General features: G+C 43.4%; 1 protein-coding gene across 2 annotated transcripts in view; it reads right to left on the bottom strand.

Annotated features, from left to right (window-relative positions):
• Window positions 1-692: 692 nt before the first annotated feature.
• LOC112252831 (insulin-degrading enzyme) overlaps window positions 693-25,899 on the bottom strand; it is a 47,747-nt gene continuing 22,540 nt past the window's right edge. Inside the window, exons 13-25 of one of the 2 annotated variants that reach the window (XM_024424477.2) lie at window positions 20,002-20,124; window positions 19,449-19,531; window positions 19,006-19,150; window positions 16,229-16,339; window positions 15,906-16,026; window positions 11,910-12,001; window positions 11,206-11,317; window positions 8,101-8,268; window positions 7,670-7,942; window positions 5,516-5,577; window positions 2,001-2,073; window positions 1,811-1,878; window positions 693-1,698 (exon numbers count right to left, since the gene is read on the bottom strand). In XM_024424477.2, the coding sequence (XP_024280245.1) occupies window positions 1,603-1,698; window positions 1,811-1,878; window positions 2,001-2,073; window positions 5,516-5,577; window positions 7,670-7,942; window positions 8,101-8,268; window positions 11,206-11,317; window positions 11,910-12,001; window positions 15,906-16,026; window positions 16,229-16,339; window positions 19,006-19,150; window positions 19,449-19,531; window positions 20,002-20,124 (1,527 nt within the window). In that variant the 3' untranslated portion in view covers window positions 693-1,602. Of the gene's footprint in view, window positions 1,699-1,810; window positions 1,879-2,000; window positions 2,074-5,515; window positions 5,578-5,597; window positions 5,769-7,669; window positions 7,943-8,100; window positions 8,269-11,205; window positions 11,318-11,909; window positions 12,002-15,905; window positions 16,027-16,228; window positions 16,340-19,005; window positions 19,151-19,448; window positions 19,532-20,001; window positions 20,125-25,899 lie in introns of those variants that run through there. The other variant, XM_024424478.2, reaches the window with a different exon arrangement.

The raw sequence follows: 25,899 nt of genomic DNA, 5'->3' as shown, positions 1-25,899 counted from the left end.
CACTGACATGAGTACTATCCATGCATCACATGCCAGTTCCACCTTTCAGTGTGTCCATTAGGCTGGATGAGAGCAAGGACTCAAGAATGCAGTGTCCCCCACTTCTACGTAACAGTAGAGGCCATTAGTGTGTTTAAAGCCACACTACTCTCAGGTTCCCCAGTTTATTGCTTAGTGAGAAGTGCATATTGAGAAACACAGGCCCGACTACACCTTCACCCTCCATACATAGGCCTCTATTGAAACCCTTCAGACAAAATATGATTATTTTAAAGGGTGTCCTGAGAAAAGACTAAATCTGTTTACCCCACCAGACATTCTATAGCAGTCCTTTGTTTTTCCGAAGGATAGCATCTTTAAGATTGCAATGACCCCAATCCTGTTCCAAGTCTGACCAACAGAGGCAAAGTGCAGTTGGCTGACTGTCAAAGTCCAGACACTGCTGTGATATGTGTATCCAGCTGACTGCTCCAGCCACAGTTGTGCATCTATTGGTCCAGATTGGTAGTAGACCATCCCCCACCCCCTTTTAAAAAGGTACAACCTTTGTCTCAAATGGAGAAAGATGGGGGGGGGAAACACCTATGCAATAAATCACTAGTCGAACACAATTCAGATTAAAATATTAACAAGCATAAAAGCTATAAAAAGAAAAATGTATAACTCCAAACAAGTCATTAACATAAATGACAGACATTTAAATATGTTTATTTTTCTTCAATCTCAAATAAAAGCAAACGATTAGAGGGACCCTGAGATGATGCTTGGATAATACAACCCTATAGAGCACTAGTTCAAAATAAAAGTTTCATGGGACACCTCTGCACCAAATGGGCCCTGACATTTTACCAGTTTAAAAAATAAATAGAGTCAGATCTCAAAACCTGTACATCATGGATTAAAACAGAATTGTTTCCATAAGGCTGATCAACTGAAATGGTGTCCAAAATAGTGTGTTTCACATTCATCTTATTTAAACACAGTCTTTGTGATATCAATTCAGGGAGTTGTCACTGTGCCTTGATGCGTCGCACGAGTACATAAGAAAGTACGTGTCCGGCGTGTCTAAAATGATATTATGTACACCCTTTACAGAGCTATCCTCCTTACACCTCAAAAGCTTCACATAATCATCATTAACCAACAGTTTACTCTCACCACAGCAGCATGTCCTTGTGGCTAAATCAACTAAAAACACTTCCATTATAAAGTGTCAAGGGGTACTTGTACTGGTTTACAGGGTTCCCGGCCTTGTAGTTATTACTATTCCTCTATAATAGGAGCCCTGCTTCAACATTCTATACATTATTGGGAATGTGTGTTGGTGGGGTTTTCCATGAGACTAAAATTGTGTGACCTCTACTCTTACACGGAGCTATGATGAGATCCACAGCCAAGTTGTGGGAATCAAACACATTTCCAAGTGCCTCTAGTAGCCTCCAGCCTACCACACACAGATACAAACATACACACATGCAGGCTTAGTCAGATGAGTGTGTTCCTGACTCCTGTTGCCTCAGGGGGACAGGGGGGGGGGACAGAGCAGGGCACCCCCCCACCACAGTGCTCCCATGCTGCTCTGGGGGCAGGGCTGCCCGGTCCTCACAGTTTGGCAGCCATGAAGTTGATGTGGGGCTTGGCCAGGGGAAAGAGGGGAAGGCTCCTCTTGAACTCAGTCATGTCCTGGACCAAAGTAGGCTGTACACAGATGGACAGGTCAGTGTATTACAGCCAAAAAGTTACATAATTCTTCCAATTCTCTATCACAGACACACACTCCTCCTGTATTATAAAAGGATGACTACATTACCTGTGGCAAGGAGGGGGCAGGGACCAGGTTGACGTCATTCTGGGCAGGGAACTCGCCCACGACTGGGCCTAAACAAAACGACAGAGACATTTAAACAACTGTTAAAAACAGTCAAAGCAACACATTCACACTGACAAACTGAACTTCTATCCCCCCAAAAAAAACTCTCCATCACTTGTACAGTACTCACAGGAGTCCATCTCCCTAGACAGGACATGCACAGACACCTTGTGCCTCTTGGGTGCATCCACAGCCAACAGATCCTACAGAGAGAGAGACAAGAGTTAGATAGAGACACTGAGAGAAGAGACAGAATTGAATTGAAGTCACTGTCTGCGAAAAATGTATTATAATGGGGTTAAGAAAGTTTCCAGGCTCCTACATCGGAACAAAGTGGATTCAACAGTCATAAATCTGTGGAGGGGGGGGATATGGTGAAATTTATTACACAATGAAAATATTCTGCATGGGGCCTGTGTTGCTTCTGCTGAGGTAGAAATATATGAAGTCTTTCATTGCTTCGCTATCCTTGGTCCCCTTATCCTCTTGAAACACCACCCTGACAGTGACGCACCCCCTTGTTATGGTTGTGGATCAGTGGCAGTCAGTGCAGTTTAAGATTAGGGAGGACAATATTTTTTCATGAGCATGGCCTTATTTCTATTACAGCATATTGGATGACTGTCATTCATATTTCATTCACCCAGTTGAATGTAAAAGTGATAGGTTTAGGCTACTACATGATACTCAATTTCCCTATACCCATCAGGTTGCTACAACATTTCAAGAGGTCAAGAGAAAAAACAAAAAGAGGTAACAGATAGTGACACATTCAATACCATCTTGCACACTCTTGCCTGCATCTAGCTGATCTAGGGTGTAATCATTAGTTCAACAGATGCAAACGAGAGTTTCTATTGGACAAATTCATGCATGTTTATCCCTGTTTCATTCCATTTGCTTCCATTTAAGAAACTTTTCCCCACAGAATCGGAATGAATGAATACACCCCTGATCACACGTAAACACAGTTCACTTTCATAGCAGCCAAGGCTGCATTCCTTCTCATATCTATGCGCTCTCCTCTCACCTGTTCCTTTTGCTTGTGGACTTTAATGCAACAGCTGTATGTGACCAGATGAAAAAAACAACTTTCTAAGCCAAACCATATTATAACCGCTACCCACAGCTTTGGGCTCTCCGAGGAGCGCAGCAGTCTACGGCATTGCATCGCAGTGCAAAATGCATCACTAAGGACCCTGGTTCGATTCCAGGCTGTATCACATCTGGCCGTGATTGGGAGTCCCGTGGGGCGGCGTATAATTGGCACAGTGTCGTCCGGGTTTGGTTGGGGTAGGCCGTAAGTGTAAATAAGAATTTGTCCTTTACTTGTTATGGCTGCAATCCCACTAACGGGACAAGTGTCATCAACAACCGCTGAATAGCATAGCGCTACATTCAATAAATATTACTATAAATATTTATATTCATGAAATCACAAGTGCAATATAGGAAAACACAGCTTAGCCTTTTGTTAATCCACCTGTCGTGTCAGATTTTGAAATGATGCTTTACAGCGAACGCAATCCAGGCGTTTGTGTAAATTTATCGATCGCACGACAAAACATTAAGTACACTTAGCATCAGGTAGCTTGGTCACAAAAATCAGAAAAGCAATCAAATTAATCGTTTACCTTTGATGATCTTCGAATGTTTTCACTCACGAGACTCCCAGTTACACAACAAATGTTCCTTTTGTTCCAAAAATATAATTTTTATATCCAAAATACCTCAGTTTGTTTGCCAGGTTAAGAAATTCCACAGGAAAGAGCGGTCAAGACAAAGCAGACGAAAATTCCAAATAGTTTCCATATTGTCCACAGAAACATGTCAAAAGTTTTTTATAATCAATCCTCAGGTTGTTTTTAAAATATACAATCAATAATATATCAACCGCAAATGTCTTTCACAGTAGGAGAGAGAAAAGCAATACCTATCCAAACTCTGTTGCGTGAGCAAAACTCATGTGACCAATTGACGCGATGTTATCGTTCTGGCTCATTTTTCAAAATAAAAGCCTGAAACTGAAGACTGTTGACACCTTGAGGAAGCGATAGGAAAAGGAATCTGGTTCATATCCAGCAAAGGGAGGCTATGGAACATTGAGTTTTCAAAATAGAAGTCACTTCCTGTTTTGATTTTCCTCAGGGTTTCTCCTGCAATATCAGTTCTGTTATACTCACAGACAATATTTTGACAGTTTGAAACTTTAGAGTGTTTTCTATCCAATACTAATAATAATATGCATATATTAGCAACTGAGACTGAGGAGCTGGCCGTTTACTATGGGCACCTTTTCATCCAAGCTACTCAATACTGCCCCTGCAGCCATAAAAAGTTAACTGACTTGCCTAGTTCAATAAAGAAATTACATTGTTGTCACCATATTAGCTAAAGTAATGTCATAGTCAACATAGCGAATAGAACTAACGCATTAGTAAACCCGTTACGATCATGCAGCAACGTTAGGGAAAAGGGGAATACCTAGTCAGTTGTACAACTAAATGCCTTCAACTGAAATGTGTCTTCCGCATTTAACCCAACCCCTCTGAATCAGAGATGTGCGGAGGGCTGCCTTAATTGACACCCACATCTTCGGCGCCCGGGGAACAGTGGGTTAACTGCCTTGCTCAGGGTCAGAACGACAGATTTTTACATTGTCAGCTCGGCGATTCGATCCAGCAATCTTTCAGTTACTGGCCCAACGCTCTAACCACTAGGCTACCTGCCGCCCCGATACAATGTACAGTCAAGTAAGAAGTTTAGAACTTACACCGGCGGGCCCCAGTGGCAACAAATAAGTAAAACCAAAAGCTTACCTTGACTTGGAAGAGTTCCAGTGTTGTGTTGGATAGTCATAGCCAGCTAGCTAACATAGTATCCCTTTGTTTGAGCAGGGTGTTTTAGTAGGCTAACTGCATTTGCTAGTCAAGTGAAAGAGAAATATAGCTCTTGCTTCTCGTTCATTTTGGAAGAAATTAGTTAAAAACATTTCTACTATTGTCTCTCTGAGTCAACTAACGCATTGCCGTGCTAGCTAGCTGTAACTTATGCTTTCAGTACTAGATTCATTATCTGATTCTTCGATTGGGTGGATAACATGTCAGTTCATGCTGCAAGAGCTCTGATAGGTCGGAGGACATCCTCCAGAAGTTGTCGTAATTACTGTGTAAGTCAATAGAAGGGGGTGAGAACCATGCGCCTCTTAGGTTTTGTAATGAAGTCAATGTACCCAGAGGACGACGGAAGCTAGCTGTCCTCTGGCTACACCATGGCATGATGCTGTCCTACAGAGTGCTGTTGAGGCTACTGTAGACCTTCATTGCAAAACAGTGTGTCTTAATCAATTATTTTGTGGAGTGAATATAGTTTGATCTAAAAAGGATAACTTTTCAAATGATTTTTTTTTGTATGAAATTCACTGAGGATGGTCCTCCCCTTCCTCCTCTAAGGAGCCTCCACTGTTGTGGATATTCTGTGAGCACAGCATACCGTGTCAGTGTAACCTCCACAGCTATGAATAGAACCAGGACGTGGATAAGAGTGGTGGAGGGTTCTAAATGAAACAAGGTGCCATCTTTCAGGGAGGACAGATTGAACAACACATCGGAATGCAGAAGATGGATGAGCAGCTACTATACTCACCCGGTAGAACTGCATGATGTTTTCTTTCGTCAACGTCTTCAGATAGGCCACTTCAATGTTATCTAGAAAACAACAGGAAACACTTTGGACTAAAGGTTAATGATTTGAGATATCCCGCAATATTTTTTGCGCTAGTTGGCTGTACCTGCACCAAAATTCCAGTATTTTTCCTTCATAGCTTGTTCTCCATCTTCATAAGTGGGCAGCTAATTTGTTTTCAGGACTTTTATTTTCTCATGGCTCTCTCGTCACTCTGCAGCAGACATATAGAGCAATATGTTTGGAATGTCGAAATCGCACTAAAATCACAGTATTGAATTGCAATACATATCGTATCGTCACCTAAGTATTGTGATAGAGGTCCGTAGTAATTTCACTTTCGTAGTCAAAAAGCCAGATCTACCGCTCATTTGTTTTCAACTACTTAAATTTAACCAAGTTAAACAGTTCTGCAGGAATGAGGTTTGTGCAGTAGGCCTAATGCATATTGGCTATATGCCTGGCAATATTGTTCTTCTCAAACCATTTTATAATGAACAAACTCTACGCGAAAGAGATGTCACACTGCATGATGCAAATGGTCACACCAGATACTGACTGATTCTCATCCACACACTTACATTTTTTTACATTATCTGTGACCAACAGATGCATATCTGTATTCCCAGTCAAGAGGAAACAAATGATTAGGGCCTAATGAATTTATTTCAGTTGTCTGATTTCCTGATATAAACTAACTCAGTAAAATCTTTGAAATTGTTGCGTTTATATTTAAAAGCTCAAGCTTTGATGACAAACTAGATCAGTTGGTGTAGCACTTGTGAGGCGCAGCAGAGCATAAATTGAAATAATTTGCTAATAATTTGCTTTTTTATTTTGCTGGACTGATGTTTCCTGCATCTGATGGTCATGGTGCTTTCAAGACAACTCGGAAACAAACGAGGTAAAATCATGATGTCAGTGATCTTCAAGTCGGAGCTCTCGAAAGATGAGTTTCAGACTTGGAATGACGTGAGTTGGATGACCGTTCAAAAAAAATTCCCCAGTTGGATCTCATTTTTCCCCCGCAGAGTTCCCAGTTGTCTTGAACGCACTTAAGTCAGATGTCTAAAGTTATCAGTTGTTTTCAACACGGCATTAGTCTCAGCGAGGGAGGGAAATAGCAGCAGAGGGTCAGCCTCTCATGGTCCCTGCTCTCTCCTTCCTTTCTTCCAGTGAGACTGACCAGAGAGAGGGGACACCGTCTTCCACATGTAGGCTAGTATCAAACCTTGCTGGACGCTATAGGGCACAGTGATTTGAGCAGTAGAAGCACTCGATTTATCCACAGATCTTCCGATTCACCGGGTAGGCAGAGTTTGTCTTTTCAGACAAATAAAAAGGTTCGAAAAAACCTACTGGTGCACAGGGCTTCTGAATCAAGTGCACCTACCGCCAACTGCGCAACACAATTTTGTTATTTTTAATAAAAGGAGCGCAAGCATTTATCGTTGGCTTTTCTACAGAAATGTTGTGACTAGAAATGCCTTGAAGATTGACCAGTTGACAGTGATCGACCTGTTGGTGACCAAGGCCCTACAGGGTCACCAGCCACCCCTACTGTACAATGTCCCACTATTGGCAAGGCTCCACTTTCTATCATGACATTAGTGGTGACAGTTGCTGCCCTGTCTTCTCCCATCCTCCTTCCCTCTAACAATGAGAACATGGTTTTCATCACTTCTCCCTACTAAGAGTTCTAGATCGAGGTTTACGGCAGATTACCAGCAAATCATCCCATTACAATCCATAATAGCACTCAGGAGATGCTGCTTGGGCGAGGTGTGATCCAGGAGTTTATTCTGGGGCCTAATCGTTGCCAATTTCTGCGGCGAAAACAACCTTCCTTTCCCTTGGGGATCCTCCAGAATGTCAATATAAAAATGTCAATATAAATAAATGCATATTTCATTCAAAACACCTAGCCATATAAAAAGGCCTCCTAGCAGTTATAATATGAGGATCAGGAGGAATACACTAGTCAATACACTTTAGTCAACACTAACTACGCAAACTCCCCACAGATATCACTTGGAAAAAGCTCTTAGGCCTCCAGACCAGGTAAAGGAAGGGGTGTGTATGTGCGTGTTGCTCATTGTGTCTGCACATGCTCACCCCTGTCGAAGTTATACTGCTGAGAGATGATCTCCCCCCAGTACTTGGCGCACTCAGCGGCCAGCTTCTTGGGCTTGTCCAGGCGGCGGATGGCCAGGGCCTGGATGTGTTTCTGGAAGGCCTCGTCGTTCATTTCCTCCACAGACATCTCCATGGCTTTTAGGAATGCCTCCACCCGGCTCTCCAGGTAGTGGGGGGCCTTCTCCGACTGGATGATGAAGCGCAGGCCCTGGACCCCGTTAGCGCGCCGCGGACCGCTAAACACTATGTACCCTGAGGAGAGTGAAAGTCAAACAATTCACTGTAAATTCTGGAAAGTGTTTATGTTTAACTGCACACAGTCTACTGTCCCATTTTCACTGCAGGGTTTTGAGATCAACTGTATTTGAGTACTTTACAAGATACCAGTCTCCACTTGAGTGGAGTCTTACCCAACTGTTCCTTGGTGCGCAGTGTGTTGAAGCAAGGCTCAGAGATGATCTGGCAGAAGAGCTCCAGCAGCATGTTGTCGTGGGTTGTCTGCATGTCTGTCTGGTAGTAGATCTCTATGCCACAGTTGTTGTGCACCTCGTTCCTCTGCTGGTACACATACCAGCCACCTGGAAGGCACAGACAGCAGGGTCATAGTCATTAGGGCACATAATGGAAAAGGTTTCAAAATGTTTTGCAAGGGGGGGAAAAAAACAAGAGTTTCTTATTGGACAAGTCCAGGTAGTACATCCCTGTTTCAGTACATTTTGTGCCTAACAAATACTCAGTGGACAGTTTATTAGGTACACCACCCCGTTCACGAAAATAGTTCTCCTGCAGAGAGTAAGTCACGTCCATGGCTTGCCATATAAAGCATGCAGACAGGCATCCAGTTACTGTATGATTGAATGTTAGAATGGGAAAAACATGTGATCTAAGAGACTTTGAACGTGGTATGGTTGACGGTGCCAGGTGCGCCGGGTCCAGTATCTCAGAAACGACTGGCCTCCCTCCTGGGCTTTTCACACATGACAGTCTAGGGTTTACCAAGAATGGTGCGTCAAACAAAAACATTCAGTCAGCGACCACAAACAGGCAAATTAAGACGCAGTACAACAGTGGTGTGCAGAACGGCATCTCGGAATGCATAACTAATCCGTCCTTGTCACGGATGGGCTATTGCATCAGACGACCACACAGGGTAAAAACAAGAGGAAGTGGGTCCAGCAGGTATGCAATCACCAACACAATTAATTGAGTGTCGCCTAGGCCAACAAATCCCAGTTCCTCGAGTTATGCTGATGGCAGTCAAGATTTGGCATAAACAGCATGAGTCCATGGCCCATCCTGCCTGGTGTCAACTGTACAGGCTGGTGGTGTAATGGTGTAGGGAATCTTTTCCTGGCACACGTTAGGCCAATTGAGCAATGTGGCCGTGCCCCGAAGAATCCAGACCCGGTACAGATTGGTGTACCTAATAAACTGGCCACAGTGTATATGACCCAGGGTTTATACACATACTGTAGCATCACAATCTTAAACACACACACATTTACTAACCATGCAATACAGCTTATCCAAATACTGTATAATGCTGCAGGCGCAACTCAGCAAACATTGAGACTTCAACAACCTAGCCAGTTGATGCACCCCCGGCTTAACTGTAAATATACAATTACTAAAGAATGTGTTTGGATAGATTTAAAAAGCATAATACAGGAACGTTATATATAGAGTTCAGCTAAAGGACAGTGGTGACACTCTCCAGTCTCCAGACAGGAGAGACTAAGCCAACATCACACTTTTTGCTGAGTGGCTGTGGATAGGCGTGTTAAAAGCTTTTCATTGGAACTTTCATTTTTTGGGGGGGATGCGCAAAAACCCCCCGGGATGTGCTGAGTTCATTTGGATATCGACTCACCTATATTTGAGTCCTAAATGATCAAGTAGAGTTTGAATGAGGAAAAATGCAGCAGGTTACTTATGCATATCCTTTTCAATGATGAATGATGTGTCAACAGTTCTCCTCAGAATGCAAAAAGTGTGCGACTGAAGATGAATGGAAGTAAGCAGTTTAAGTATGTGTCTGTAAAAGCGTATGTTAAGCTTTTTTGTTGGGAAGCTATAAATCAAATCGATTTGTCACATGCGCCGAATACAACAGGTGTATTAGACCTTACAGTGAATTGCAAAAGGGACGGGGGGGCAATGCAAAAGTTTGGGTAGCCATTTGACTAGCTGTTCAGGAGTCTTATGGCTTGGGGGTAGAAGCCGTTTAGAAGCCTCTTGGACCTAGACTTGGCGCTCCGGTACCGCTTGCCGTGCAGTAGTAGAGAGAACCGTCTATGACTAGGGTGGCTGGAGTCTTTTTAGGGCCTTCCTCTGACACCACCTGGTATAGATGTCCTGGATGGCAGGAAGCTTGGCCCCGGTGATGTACTGGGCCATATGCACTACCCTCTGTAGTGTCTTGCGGTCGGAGGCCGAGCAGTTGCCATACCAGGCAGTGATGCAACCCGTCAGGATGCTGTCGACGGTGCAGCTGTAGAACCTTTTGAGGATCTGAGGACCCACTCCAAATATTTTCAGTCTCCTGAGGGGGAATAGGTTTTGTCTTGCCCGCCTCACGACTGTCTTGGTGTGCTTGGACCATGTTAGTTGTTGGTGATGTGGAAGCCAAGGAACTTGGAAGCTCTCAACGTGCTCCAATACAGCCCCGTCGATGAGAATGGGGGTGTGCTTGGTCCTCCTTTCCTGTAGTCCACATGCATCTCCTTTGTCTTGATCACATTGAGGGAGAGGTTGTTGTCCTTGAACCACATGGTCAGGTCTCCGAGAAGGTCTCCTCCCTATAGGCCGTCTCATCGTTGTCGGTGATCAGACCTACCACTGTTGTGTCATCGGCCAACATAATGATGGTGTTGGAGTCGTGCCTGGCCGAGCAGTCCTGAGTGAACAGTTTGAGGTGAGTAATCTCAGTTCTGATGTCCAGAAGCTCTTTTCAGTCATAAGAGACAGTAGCAGCAACATTATGTACAAAACAAGTTACGAACAACATGAAAAAACAAATAAAATAGTATCGTTGGTTAAGAGCCGATAAGACGGCAGCCCTACCCTCCGACACCGCCATCTCCAAATCCTGCTCCGTTCAAAGGTTAGTTCAGTTTGTGTTTGTTCAGTTTGAGGCTGGCTGGCTGACTGGATCCAGGATATTTCCAGGAGGCCCAGACAGCCATGATTTTCCTCTCCTCTGTGCTCAAGTTACTTAATGTCATTAAGAAAAGAGTGCACAGGCACTGTGTGTGTTGTTGTGCTGTGTGAGTTTGTGTAAGTGGTTAAGGAAAAGTGTGTGTATTGTATTGCCTAGTGATGTCTGTTTCCCCTTTGTAGGTGAGACTTTCTCCCTTGGACATTGGAGGGGCATTAACACTGAGGTGTTACACAAGCACAGGCCAGAAACCTTCAGAAACCTTTGGGTAAGAAACCTTCAGCATGGTCACAATGGGGACAGGCATGACAAAGTTACATGGAGGTGAAGGGAATGATAGGCAGTGCACTTGACCTACCATCTGGCACCTGCACCTCCCTGTAGCGAATCAACTGGCTTGGTAGGAGGGGCTTGGTGTGGGCTTGATTCATAAGCGTGTCCTCGACCATCTGCATCATGTCTAGAGCAGACTGGAGAAAGCGAGATCGAGAGAACAAAGTGAGAGGTGCAAATGACAAATCAGTGTTGTAATCCACCTTTTAAATGTGTCAAGATACCTCCTTTCCATAGCAGATACATATATATAGGTTCGTTCGACTGAATCGGAACACTGCTATAATAATTCTGTCCACACAGTAAAAGCTCCATCTAAGGTAATAGGAGTTCTGCAGTGCACGGTGAGTCTCTATGGTGATGAAATGGACCATTGCCCCCGCTGGTGCATCCAATTCTCTCTCCACTAGACTGTGACATCCCTCTACTGGGTGTCATTACCAGACATAAGGGAGACTGTTCGTCAATGGCTGGGATCTTTTATAAAGTGTCATTTGATCGGAGGATCTTATCAGGGTTCGACAGTGTGTTCACCTTCTGTGACACTGCTAGTGGACAGAAAAGCATTCCACTTAAAACCTATATGGGAGAGGAGCGGCTAACCGTATAAGCAGTTATAGAACATATCCACATTCCATACATCAAACGTCTTGCTGTGTGTGTGTGTGTGTGTGTGTGTCTGCCATTTACAAATGAAGTCAGTCCACTGGAAGGTAACTTCAAACTCACCTCCTTGGTGATGTTGCCATGGAGAAGGGTCTCAATGTGTAGCCGTGACAATAGTTGAGGTATGAAGGCCTTGAGGCGGGGGAGAGTGACATCTGGAAGACAGATTCAGACTGGAGGAATCAATCACAGAGCTATCATTCTAAATCTATACAAATCGGGACAGAATCAATAGCATCAGTCATGCAGGCTGTTGCAGCCACCGCATATCATTCCTGTCGCCAGCGCAGGCAGAAATGTACGTACACAAACACACTCACCCAAACATGGAGACATGCAGACAAACACAACACACTTCCTCTTCGCGTAAGTTGGTCAATCTGAATTCAGTGTCTGACCCAGATTCATTCAGATAGTGGTGAGAGGTGGTGGATGAGCAGCCAGGGATGAGTGACTGGGGAAGGATGGGAGAATAGTAGGGAAGGGGGCACACACAGCAGTAGCTGGTCTGTAAAAACCAGGTACAGGGATCTGTGAAAGACTGGAGACCCAGAGAAGGGCAACAAGGGCACTAACTAAACACATAGGCACTAGGTAGAGCTGGGAAGATAACAGTATCGCGATACTTGTTAGTATCGTGGTTGGGAAACAAAACACTACGCGGATTTAACTTCTTTAGGAAAACAGCCCTAATGTTAGAAACAAACATCAGATTTTATTTGTCGCATACACATGTTTAGCAGATATTGTGAGTGTAGCAAAATGCTTGTGTTCCTAGCTCCAAAAGTGCAGTAATACCTAATACACACAAATTTAAAAAGTAAAAATAAATTTAAAAAATTGCGAAATAGAAATAATAGCCAAGTCCAGAATATAAATACATATACAGTGACCAAAAATACACTGCTCAAAAAAATAAAGGGAACACTAAAATAACACATCCTAGATCTGAATGAATGAAATATTCGTATTAAATACTTTTTTATTTACATAGTTGAATGTGCTGACAACAAAATCACACAAAAATTATCAATGGAAATCAAATTTATCAACCCATGAAGGTCTGGATTTGGAGTCACACTCAAACTTAAAGTGGAAAACCACACTACAGGCTGATCCAACTTTGATGTAATGTCCTTAAAACAAGTCAAAATGAGGCTCAGTAGTGTGTGTGGCCTCCACACTATAAATGACCTCCCTACAGCTCCTGATGAGGTGGCGGAAGGTCTCCTGAGGGATCTCCTCCCAGACCTGGACTAAAGCATCCGCCAACTCCTGGACAGTCTGTGGTGCAACGTGGCGTTGGTGGATGGAGCGAGACATGATGTCCCAGATGTGCTCAATTCTATTCAGGTCTGGGGAACGGGCGGGCCAGTCCATAGCATCAATGCCTTCCTCTTGCAGGAACTGCTGACACACTTCAGCCACATGAGGTCTAGCATTGTCTTGCATTAAGAGGAACCCAGAGCCAAGCACACCAGCATATGGTCTCACAAGGGGTCTGAGGATCTCATCTCGGTACCTAATGGCAGTCGGGCTACCTCTGGCGAGCACATGGAGGGCTGTGCGACCCCCAAAGAATTGCCACCCCACACCATGACTGACCCACCGCCAGACCGGTCATGCTGGAGGATGTTGCAGGCAGCAGAGCGTTCTCCACGGTGTCTCCAGACTGTCACCACGTCTGTCACATGTGCTCAGTGTGAACCTGCTTTCATCTGTGAAGAACACAGGGCGCCAGTGGCGAATTTGCCAATCTTGGTGTTCTCTGGCAAATGCCAAACGTCCTGCACGGTGTTGGGCTGGAAGCACAGCCCCCACCTGTGGACGTCACCCTCATGGAGTCTGTTTCTGACCGTTTGAGCAGACACATGCACATTTGTGGCCTGCTGGAGGTCATTTTGCAGGGCTCTGGCAGTACTCCTCCTGCTCCTCCTTGCACAAAGGCGGAGGTAGCGGTCCTGCTGCTGGGTTGTTGCCCTCCTACGGCCTCCTCCACGTCTCCTGATGTACTGGCCTGTCTCCTGGTAGCGCCTCCATGCTCTGGACACTACGCTGACAGACACAGCATACCTTCTTGCCACAGCTCGCATTGATGTGCCATCCTGGATGAGCTGCACTACCTGAGCCACTTGTTTGGGTTGCAGACTCTGTCTCATGCTACCACTAGAGTGAAAGCACTGCCAGCATTCAAAAGTAACCAAAACATCAGTCAGGAAGCATAGGAACTGAGAAGTGGTCTGTGGTCACAACCTGCAGAACCACTCCTTTATTGGGGGTGTCTTGCTAATTGCCTATAATTTCCACCTGTTTTCTATTCCATTTGCACAACAGCATGTGAAATGTATTGTCAGTCAGTGTTGCTTCCTAAGTGGACAGTTTGATTTCACAGAAGTGTGATTGACTTGGAGTTACATTGGGTTGTTTAAGCGCTCCCTTTATTTTTTTGAGCAGTGTATAAACGCAACATGCAATAATTTACAGCGTTATTGTTCATATAAGGAAATCTGTCAATTGAAATAAATGCTTTAGGCCCTAATCTATGGATTTCACATGACTGGGCAGGGGTACAGCCATGGGTGGGCATAGGCCCACTCACTGGGGAGCCAGGCCCAGCCAATCAGAACGGCTGAGAGTTTTCCCCCACAAAAGGGCTTTATTACAGACAGAAATAATCCTCAGTTTCATCAGCTGTCCGGGTGGCTGGAAGCCAGATATGGAGTTCCTGGTCTGGTGTGGTTACATGTGGTCTGCGGTTGTGAGGCCGGTTGGACGTACTGCCAAATTCTATGGTAGAAAAATGAACATTCAATTCTCTGGCAACAGCTCTGGTGGGCATTCCTGCAGTCAGAATGCCAATTGGGCGCTTCCTCAAATCTTGATGATCTTGGCAAAAGAGAAATAATCTGGTTTGCGCTTAGTGGAACTGTCATTTGTTTTTCAACAGGACAATCACCCATCACACCTCTAGGCTGTGTAAGGGCTATTTGACCAAGAAGGAGTGATGAGTGCTGCATCAGATGACCTGGCCTCCACAGTCACCCAACCTCAACCCAATTGGGATGGTTTGGGATGAGTTGGACCGCAGAGTTTAGGAAAAACAGCCAACAAGTGCTCAGCATATGTGGGAACTCCTTCAAGACTGTCGGAAAATAATTCCTCATGAAGCTGGTTGAGAGAATACCAGGAGTGTGCAAAGCTGTCATCAAGGGTGGCTACTTTCAAGAATATAAAATATATTTTGATTTGTTTAACAATCTTTTGGTTACTACATAATTCCATATGTTATTTCATAGTTGCGATGTCTTCACTATTATTCTACAATGTAGAAAATAGTCAAAATAAAGAAAAACCCTTGAAGAGTAGGTCTTTCCAAACTTTTGACTGGTATTATATGTGATGTAGACATGGACAGTATGTGGATTGAATATATAGTATATCTGAAGAATACATGGATAGAATAGTACATGTACAGCAATAGTTGAGTAGGATGGACGTGGCTACTATACAGTATATACATATGAAATGGGTAAAACAGTATGTAAACATTATTAAAGTGACCAGTGTTCCATTATTAAAGTGACCAGTTATTTTGTCACCAAGAGTCACATTTTCCAAGCCATCCATCACACACACACACAATATTTTACCTAGGGCAGTTTTTTTTTAAAGAAGCAAAGAGTTTGGTCTGCTTCGTGTATTTATTTACATGGAAATTATATAGCGATACTGATATCGTCACAGCCCTAGCACTAGGCAAGTGAAATAGGGACAAGTTTGAGGTAATAATGAAAAGACAGAAATGCAGTCTTTTCCCCAAGGTGAACTCGGCCTCAAGTGTTACACAGGACATTGCGAACGCATAATGTACTGAACGTACAGACAATACATCTGCTCCTCTTCCTACGGTGAGATTTTCACTGCAGAGAAATGACTGCAGCTCATGGAGGAGCTCAAACTGGCTCAGCATTCAAATGAGAGCAGGGGAGAGAAGAGTATGTGCGTACGTACACGTGCCCGTGTGTGTGTGGGTGGGTGGGTGTGTGGAGAACGGCTCACCGTCTAGAGCCTCCTTGAGCTCGTCTTTGGTCCAGGCCACCTCTGTCATCAGCAGACGCAGGTAGTACATGGCATGCTGATGGGGTTGCTCCGCCCTGAAGTTGTTCAGTGATCTCATATACTGGAGGAGCGGTCAAAGGGCAATAGGGGTCAACGTTCAGCCCAATCATATCAGGGGTTAAACACAATACAAGGGTAGTTTGTGTGCGCCATGGGGTCAAACACAATAGCAGAATCAAACAGTCAAAAACCAACATAAGCTTCGATCCGTTATGATTCCATAGCCCGAGTAGTTTTAAACTGGGCGGCGGGGCTCAGCTTACCGCTTCCTTGATGATGTCAAAGCGTTTCTCATCAATCTCAAATGCGGCCATCTTCTCAATGATCTTCTTCAGCAGGATGTGCTGCTTGTCATTGTAGCCCTTCACTGAGAGCTGTGGGAAGGAGATGGAAGAGGAAAAGAGAAAAAAGGTGAGCATAACTTGATGTGGCATAGAGCCTGTAGGAAAGAACAGTAAAATGTGTGTGTAGATGAATAAACAGCCCTATCGGTTAGGGAAACTAAAGGTAGTAGTGTTTTAGACCAACCTCCCAAACCTTTCCTCCTGCCCTGGCCCTTCCTCTAGGACAATGACTCCACTCAGCATAATGCCAACCACTATCTGTCAGAGGACACGGAGTGCTGGCTGAGTCCTGAGTACAGTCTGTGAAATGGCCCCTCACACACACAGCAGAGGGAGGCAGGCTGGGCCATGAAGGTGCCTCTGCTGTGACTTTCACTGACCGTGCTAGCATCCACGCTAATGACTGTGGCATCACACACTAGCCCGTTAGCACAGGGTTCCAACCCTGCATTGCTGCCACTGCAATGACCATATTATGAGTCTGTAGCCAACTACTCAACTCTACAAAGCAAGCATTGCTCATTACCATCAACTGTAAATGCATTACCCTTATTCATCGAGTTCTGTGACCAACTAACAGTAAGTGATGCAGTGAGTGGTGTGTGTATGCGTGTAAATTTACCAAACCAACAACACCATGGTAGGCAGAGCCCAGTCAAGGTTATATATATGAAGCTCTGCTTTGCAATATCATCCAAACATTCGGGCCCCTTCATGAATCGGAAATACCCTCAGGCTACAGCGTTTCGCTCTCGCAATCACCCTCTACCTCCCCTTTCTCGTTCTCGCTGACACACACATACTGACACCAGTTAACTGTAAATCTCTTCCAACATCATTACCCTTGATGAGTCCCCAGTTAGTTTGTGCCGACGCAACTCTATTACTGGTGAAGCTCGGAAAACCTTAATACAAAGATAAACACCCCATCATAAAGTTAGCTAGGTATGTGTGATTGGCCGGACTAGAGAATTCAAAGCATCATTTCCAAAGTATGTAGCATCAACCCATGAGGGATTAGCCTTTAAAATGTATAATCCAAGTCTTAGGTAGTCTCTTATTTATGACCTTGGTATCACATCAGTGGTAAATAACAAGCAGGCAAAATATCCTCATGACTAGTACTATGCTTCCTTCTGCACACAACAAGCTACTGTTTCACAGAGGTAGGCCTAGTTTGGATGTTAACCAAATGTGAGAGGAGGTCCATTTAAAGAGTGAAACCAAACCGCCACAAACCAAAGTTAGAAAGGAGCAGAGAGTGTGAGAGAGAAGACAAGCATCTCGATTCTCCATTAAGCAAAAACATAGCAAAACCTAATTCCAATACTAAGCGATATATGAAGAGAATTGGTCCTTGAAAAACTCAAAGGAGATTGCAAACACTATTAGCTATGTGTACAATGCCAGCTCCAGTCTGGAACATGCTATTGGAATCATGAGTCTGCAGAACTGACAGTAGCTACACATTTTTCAGAGGATAAGCAGTGTTGTCAGCTTTATTCCTTTAGAACTTGTGAAGGAGACACTTACTGTTCTACTATCTGGCTGACATTGACCGCACAGAGAATTTCGAAATGGATGCTTAAAACAACAAAATTTGAGAGAATGTATGAAGTTCTTTCTAGGTCTATTAGATGGGTTGTGTTTTCGGAGTGATTCAGTGAAATCCACGGGGCCAAACGTGTCCTTCAAGACAGGCAGTCTGCTGATATTATAGTTCATATTTTAACCCAGACCTGATCAGTTGAACTTACTCTGTTGTCAGATAAGTATTGGATAAATTCATAGTTGATGTTCAACTTCATATCACTTAAACGGCATTCCTTGAAGACTACATTCGGCAATCCTCCAGTAAAACCACAAGTCCCTACATAAACGGAGAGAACATAGGAAAGGGGACCTTCTAGGACCTCCCCATCTTCCTACAGACAGACTAACACACAGAAACAAATGGCGTAGATAGACGGAAGACAGTCTTCCACACTCAGAACCTTAAGATGGATAAATAAGAATTTGTTCTTAATAACTGGCTATTAGGGGGACTGTCAGACAGACACTGTACTTACGAGGATGGCATTCTTCCCTGAGGCTGCCATAGACCAGCCCGGCAAGGCTGGCTGCATATGTATACTCTTAAATCATCCTTCAATAACCTGAGAAACAGATCAGTCATGTTGCAGTGCAGGGGGTCTGAGTATAGGTAGTGACCCAAAAAAATGTAATAAACATGATTGTTGGTAGGGGAGGTGGGATAACGTGGTCAAAAAGACAGAGCAGGGTGAGAAGATTGATTAAGAAGAGTATGTATATGCAGCCTCGCAACCGGCTTTTCTGTCCACCAAGGAGGGATGGAGTACTTTGCCACTAAATGGTAGGTTAATGCTATGGCTACAACCACTACTACTTAGTGTCTCTCCCATTCCTTTGTATCAGATTAAAAAATAATAATAACTGTCTGACAGAGGACTGTACCAACTTACTTTTTAAAGTCCATACCCAAACAGTGCCACTACGAATGGGAAAAGAACAACTGTCGAGTCTAGCATTTCTGACGAGGCGGTTTCAAAGAAGAAAGGATGAAGGAGGATGCAGCCAGGGCTGATACGAAGGTCCAGGTTGAGAATGCATGAGGGAGGAACAGATGGGTTTGGGATCGCGGTGGCGTGAGGGCGATGGGGAATTTGAATACTTACATACATCCCATAGATGGTATTTTGGAGGTCATAGTTCAAGCCAGCGAGCTCGGCTGCATATGCATACTCGTTGAGGGAGTCCTTGAGGAGCTCCAGGTACAAATAGGCCATGTTACAATGTATTGGGTCCACATACGCAAACGGGCTGTAGGAAAAAAATGGCAGTGATGAATCAACTGTTAGCTACAACACAGCTAGACATCTCTAAATCACTGTCACTGAAAAACAAAAAAGTAGCCATGTTGCTTATACATTCATTGATTAATTCAAGGGAAGGGATCAGCAGGACACGTGGTATCACATGTGGTCCTTCCTAATACGATTTCAAATAGCAGTATTTGAGTCCTATAACTACAATTGTTTGTATGAGGAAAATAATACAAAAGATGTATCACATCGTCGTCTCAGAAACTTGGAACATGGGCTGTGGTTTGTCTACCAACCTGAAGAACTCAAAGTTCAGGCATGCCTTTGGTAGGAAAAACTTGTCATCCTGCTTGAACCACACCTTGCTCATAGCGGTGTCCTAGGAAAAAAAAGCATGATTACATTAGCAACAGATTCCAATGAGGGGAAAGGGCATGCAAAAAGTATATGAAGATATCAGGCTGTAGTACTTGTTTTTAAGGAGGTAGATCAAATCTCTACAACTGCTTTTGAACTTTGTTGGGTTGTGAACCGCAGTCAACAATGTACTGTAATACTGAAGCTAACAGCTCAAAAGAGATTCCAACCTGTCAGCAGTAGTTACCACGTACATCCTCTGATCAGAACACCTTGACAACAACAGTACTAAATACTTCTCAAACCTGACACCGTTTCCTCATTATCATATGAAAGTTTCTGAACAAATTCAGACACCTGAAACATGCAGCTACGCTTTCAGTTCGGTCTAGCTGCTTGGTGAATGAAGTTAAAATAGTTTGATAAATGCAACACCCTGACATTTCACATTTTAGTCAATTAGCAGATGCTCTTATCCAGAGCTAGGCTTACCTTGATTAGAGTGGGAGCGGAGGGAGAGTCCTTCTCCAGAGGGTAGATCTCAAAGCTGGTGGGAATGAACTCGTTCTTCATGGGCAGCTTGAACTTGCCATTGAGGTCAGCATTTCCCCATTTCTGAAACACAGACAATTTAGCTAGTCCTCCTTGCTAAGTTAAGGGTTGGGAATTTATTGATACATGACTAAAGGCTTCTACACATCTATCCAACTATAGCCAATAAACTATAGATGATGCAACCCAGACAAACTGTCCCAGGCAGATTCTACATGACGCAGGATCAACTATGTCCAGTGGCAACCAACTAGACACTAGGGTTTGGCAGTATACCAGATTTTGAAATACCCATAGCATGATTGTCAATACTGTCAAAACTGTTTTTTACTTAGCTACTTTTAAGTGAATAGCTACAGGTTACAAGAAAGCAGATTGCATTCTTCATTTAAACAGTCATATTATTTTTCATTGTAGGGTAAATCCGTTTGAATTTAATCCGTTTGACAGCATCCCTTTTGATTTAAATAGACATGTTCATACATGTCTGGCCATGGAAGAAGTGGTCAGAAAGTGATATTTTTTAACCTGAAGACCAAAACATTCAGGTGATAAAAGTGCTCAAAGTTGACCCATTTTGGATACCCCACTATACCATGAGACATCCACGTCTTCATCACTTGAAAATAGTTAGGTTGAGTTCGATATCATTAAAAAGCTTACAGGGTTGTGTGTTATGCCCGCTATCGGTTGAGAAACAACATGCTCTTGAATACAAGGTGGGGGTGTCATTTCAAATCATAGAAATATAACGTATAGAATGGACCTATCCCTTCAGACAACTTCAGTTTAGCTGGTATACCATTGAAATTGACATTTTAACTTCTAATTACTAACACAAAGATGGTGTACATGTTTATTTTGTCTATATTATTTCAATAGGTTTCCTATGGAGGATTGACACCAATTTAAAACATATTCCCATTTAAGTCAACATCCAATGATGTGTGGACCTTCAACCATCTTTGTGGTACCATTTGAAAGTTGAAATTTCAATTTGAGTACATTTAATCAGCCAAAACATGACACCCACCCTGTATTCAAGAGCATGTGTCTCAACTGATGGTCGGGCACAACAAAAACCTCATGATGTTGAATAGGGTCTAAACTACAACATATGCAAATATGGAAAAAAACATCTTGACTTGACGCAATTTTTGATCATTTACGTTTAAGGTGTAAACAAAATAGTTTGACAACCCTGTTTGTAAGCTTTTAAATGATATTTCAACTGTTTAACTTTACCAGTGATGAAGACATGGATGTGTCATGGTATGGTGTGCAAAATACAGGTAAACTGAGAATTTTTATACATTTTATATCTTGAATAGTTTGGCATTCTGGTCCAAGAAGTCACTTTCTGAGAACCTCTACAATGGGGAAAAAATAATGTATTTGAAGGTTTCGTTCAAATCAAAAGGGGTGCATTCAAAAAGTGATTGAATTCAAAATGGAATAATAAAGCTTGCTAAAACATTGGATTGACCAAGTCACATGTTTCGTTTACAATGAGCACAAATGGAGCAACTTTCATGATTCACTGTTGTACAGCATACGTAAGGTGATCAAGTTATATAATTCACTACTAAAGGTTAAGCAAAAAAATGTAATACATTTTTGGACATTAGATAAAATCATCCCGAGGCTGAATCTAGTTGATTATCTCTGGTCTAAAATGTGCTACATACTCTACAGCTGTGCATTTGGTTGGCCTAGATAGCAAGATCAATAGATTTGAACAGCAGAGAATATTATCTGTCCCGAATCATTAACTCTCTCCTGAATCAGAATTTGTTTTGTGCATGTCTAATATTTAATATTTGTTTTGTATGTGTAGCAAACTGAGTAGCCTTCTGAGATACTTGTATAACTAACTTAAAATGAGCTGGATTGTCTTTATAATTAGCTTGTTCGCTTGCGGTCTTCAGCATTTAGCTAGAATCCGCTTTAGGAATTCTCTAGTACTTTGTTAGCATTTTGGTAAGACGCACATTGGGCTTTTAGGGGTATAAAAAAAATGATAACGCCCCTCTGTGTGCTGTGCATGTAATGCAGTCTACCGCGATACGGTACAAGGGCGGTATAAAAGCAGGGATTTTTCTGCCATTGAAATTCTTTCCGGGTCACCCATGTCAAAAGTGTAAAAAAATATATACATAAATAAAATGTTATATATATATATATATATATTCAAGGATGGAAAAACAATTAAGTGTAAACTTTACGGCTAAAACCAGATATAAAGTATGTAGAAGAGACAATGGGCCTTTATATTTGTTTTATAATATAATCTTTGAGAAATAACAATCACCAAAATAAAAGATAGGCAGTCATGGAGAATTGAAAATTCATTGTTTTGGAATTTCAGTATTGATTTTGTTATTATGTTTGAGCAAAAGAGCACTGCATTAGCAAAATTCAGGAAATTAGCTTTAAAACGGAAAAATCTCAGCTCAATGGCAAACGGTAGGTAGAATTAAAGGAAATTAGCTGAAAAACGCAAAAATGTGTCCACAATGTCAAGATGGGGGCCTTTAAAATTCAGCCGCGCCGAAGGGACGACCACATCCATTGCCACAACCCCTGCCATAACCCCCTTTTTGATCCTGAAAAGGCATGAAAATCTCAATAACAAGGCTGATTCTTTAAAAAAAGAAATCCAGATTGTTTTAATTTAAAAAAATATATATAATATACAGACTGTTGTTGGCTGTAGATACAGTGCCCTCAGAAAGTATTCAGACCCTTTGACTTTCACATTTTGTTACGTTACAGCCTTATTCTAATATTGACTTAAAGAAACTGATCCTCAGCAATCTACACACAATACCCCATAATGACAAAGCAGAAACAGGTTTAGACATTTTTGCAAATACCTCAACATAAGTATTCAGACTCATCGCTATGAGACTTGAAATTGAGCTCAGGCGCAATCCGTTTCCATTGATCATCCTTGAGATGTTTCTATAGCTTGGAGTCCACTTGTGGTAAATTCAATTGATTGGACCCGATTTCACACACCTGTCTGTATAAAAAGGTCCCACAGTTGACAGTGCATGTCAGAGAAAAAAACCAAGCCATGAGGTCAAAAGGAATTGTCCGTAGAGCTCAGAGACTGGATTGTGTTGAGGAACAGATCTGGGGAAGGTTACCAAAACATATCCGCGGCATTGAAGGTCTCCAAAAACACAGTGGTCTCCATCATGCTTAAATGGAAGTAGTTTGGGACCACCAAGACTCTTCCTAGAGCTGGCTGCCCAGTCAAATGGGGGAGAAGGGCATTGGTCAGGGAGTTGACCAAGAACTCGATGGTCACTGACAGAGCTCTAGAACTCCTCTGTAGAGCTGGGAGAACCTTCCAGAAGGAAAATCAGGCCTTCATGGTAGAGTGGCCAGACAGAAGCCAGTCCTCAATAAAAGGCACACGAAAGCCTGCTTGGAGTTTACCAAAAGGTACCTAAAGACTCTCAGACCATGATGAAACCAAGATTGAACACTTTGGCCTGAATGCCAAGCGTCTCGTCTGGAAGAAACCTGGCACCATTCCTACGGTGAAGAATGGTGGTGGCAGCATCATGCTGTGGGGATGTTTTTCAGCAGCAAGGGCTGGGAGACTAGTCAGGATCAAGGGAAATCAAATCAAATTTTTATTTGTCACATACACATGGTTAGCAGATGTTAATGCTAGTGTAGCGAAATGCTTGTGCTTCTAGTTCCGACAATGCAGTAATAACCAACAAGTAAACTAACTAACCATTCCAAAAATACTACCTTATACACAAGTGTAAAGGGATAAAGAATATGTACATAAAGATATATGAATGAGTGATGGTAGAGCGGCATAGGCAAGATGCAGTAGATGGTATCGAGTACAGTATATACATATGAGATGAGTATGTAAACAAAGTGGCATAGTTTAAAATGGCTAGTGATACATGTATTACATAAAGATGCAGTAGATGATATAGAGTACAGTATATACGTATACATATGAGATAAATAATGTAGGGTATGTAAACATTATATTAAGTAGCATTGTTTAAAGTGGCTAGTGATATATTTTACATTTATTCCCATCAATTCCCATGATTAAAGTGGCTGGAGTTGAGTCAGTGTGTTGGCAGCAGCCACTCAATGTTAGTGGTGGCTGTTTAACAGTCTGATGGCCTTGAGATAGAAGCTGTTTTTCAGTCTCTCGGTCCCAGCTTTGATGCACCTGTACTGACCTCGCCTTCTGGATGATATCGGGGTGAACAGGCAGTGGCTCGGGTGGTTGTTGTCCTTGATGATCTTTATGGCCTTCCTGTGACATCGGGTGGTGTAGGTGTCCTAGAGGGCAAGTAGTTTGCCCCCGGTGATGCGTTGTGCAGACCTCACTACCCTTTAGAGAGCCTTACGGTTGTGGGCGGAACCAGGCGGTGATACAGCCCGACAGGATGCTCTCGATTGTGCATCTGTAGAAGTTTGTGAGTGCTTTTGGTGACAAGCCAAATTTCTTCAGCCTCCTGAGGTTGAAGGTCTTCACGATGCGGTCTGTGTGGGTGGACCAATTCAGTTTGTCTGTGATGTGTACGCCGAGGAACTTAAAACTTACTACCCTCTCCACTACTGTTCCATCGATGTGGATAGGGGGGTGCTCCCTCTGCTGTTTCCTGAAGTCCACGATCATCTCCTTTGTTTTGTTGACGTTGAGTGTGAAGTTATTTTCCTGACACCACACTCCAAGGGCCCTCACCTCTTCCCTGTAGGCCGTCTCGTCGTTGTTGGTAATCAAGCCTACCACTGTTGGGTCGTACGCAAACTTGATGATTGAGTTGGAGGCGTGCGTGGCCACGCAGTCGTGGGTGAACAGGGAGTACAGGAGAGGGCTCAGAAAGCACCCTTGTGGGGCCCCAGTGTTGAGGATCAGCGGGGTGGAGATGTTGTTACCTACCCTCACCACCTGGGGGCGGCCCGTCAGGAAGTCCAGTACCCAGTTGCACAGGGCGGGGTCGAGACCCAGGGTCTCGAGCTTGATGACGAGTTTGGAGGGTACTATGGTGTTAAATGCCGAGCTGTAGTCGATGAACAGCATTCTCACATAGGTATTCCTCTTGTCTTGGAGTGTGGAATTAGATTGGTCGGACCAGCATTGAACAGACCTCAGCGTGGGAGCTTCTTGGTTTAGCTTCTGTCTGTAGGCAGGGAGCAACAAAATGGAGTCGTGGTCAGCTTTTCCGAAAGGAGAGCGGGGGAGGGCCTTACATGCGTCGCGGAAGTTAGAATAGCAATGATCCAAGATTTTGCCAGCCCTGGTTGCGCAATCGATATGCTGATACAATTTAGGGAGTCTTGTTTTCAGATTAGCCTTGTTAAAATCCCCAGCTACAATGAATGCAGCCTCAGGATATGTGGATTCCAGTTTGCAAAGAGTCAAATAAAGTTCGTTCAGAGCCAGAAAGATGTTTGTTTCTGTCGGCGCGATGCGTGGAGAAACCAGCTGGCTGCACCGACTCCGATAGAGTCTCTCGAGTGAGCCATGTTTCCGTGAAGCAAAGAACGTTACAGTCTCTGATGTCCCTCCTGAATGCTACCCTTGCTCGGATTTCATCAACCTTGTTGTCAAGAGACTGGACATTGGCGAGACGTATGCTAGGGAGTGGTGCGCGATGTGCCCGTCTCCGGAGTCTGACCAGAAGACCGCTTCGTTTCCCTCTTTTACGAAGTCGTTTTTTAGGGTCGCCGGCTGGGATCCATTCCGTTGTCCTGGGTGAAAGGCAGAACACAGGATCCGCTTCGCGAAAGTCATATTCTTGGTCGTACTGATGGTGAGTTGACGCTGCTCTTATATTCAGTAGT

This window comes from Oncorhynchus tshawytscha, linkage group LG06, assembly GCF_018296145.1.
Source record: "Oncorhynchus tshawytscha isolate Ot180627B linkage group LG06, Otsh_v2.0, whole genome shotgun sequence".
Classification (NCBI taxonomy): domain Eukaryota; kingdom Metazoa; phylum Chordata; class Actinopteri; order Salmoniformes; family Salmonidae; genus Oncorhynchus; species Oncorhynchus tshawytscha.
Note: the sequence above shows the minus strand (reverse complement) of the source record. Positions and strands in the feature narration are given on the sequence as shown.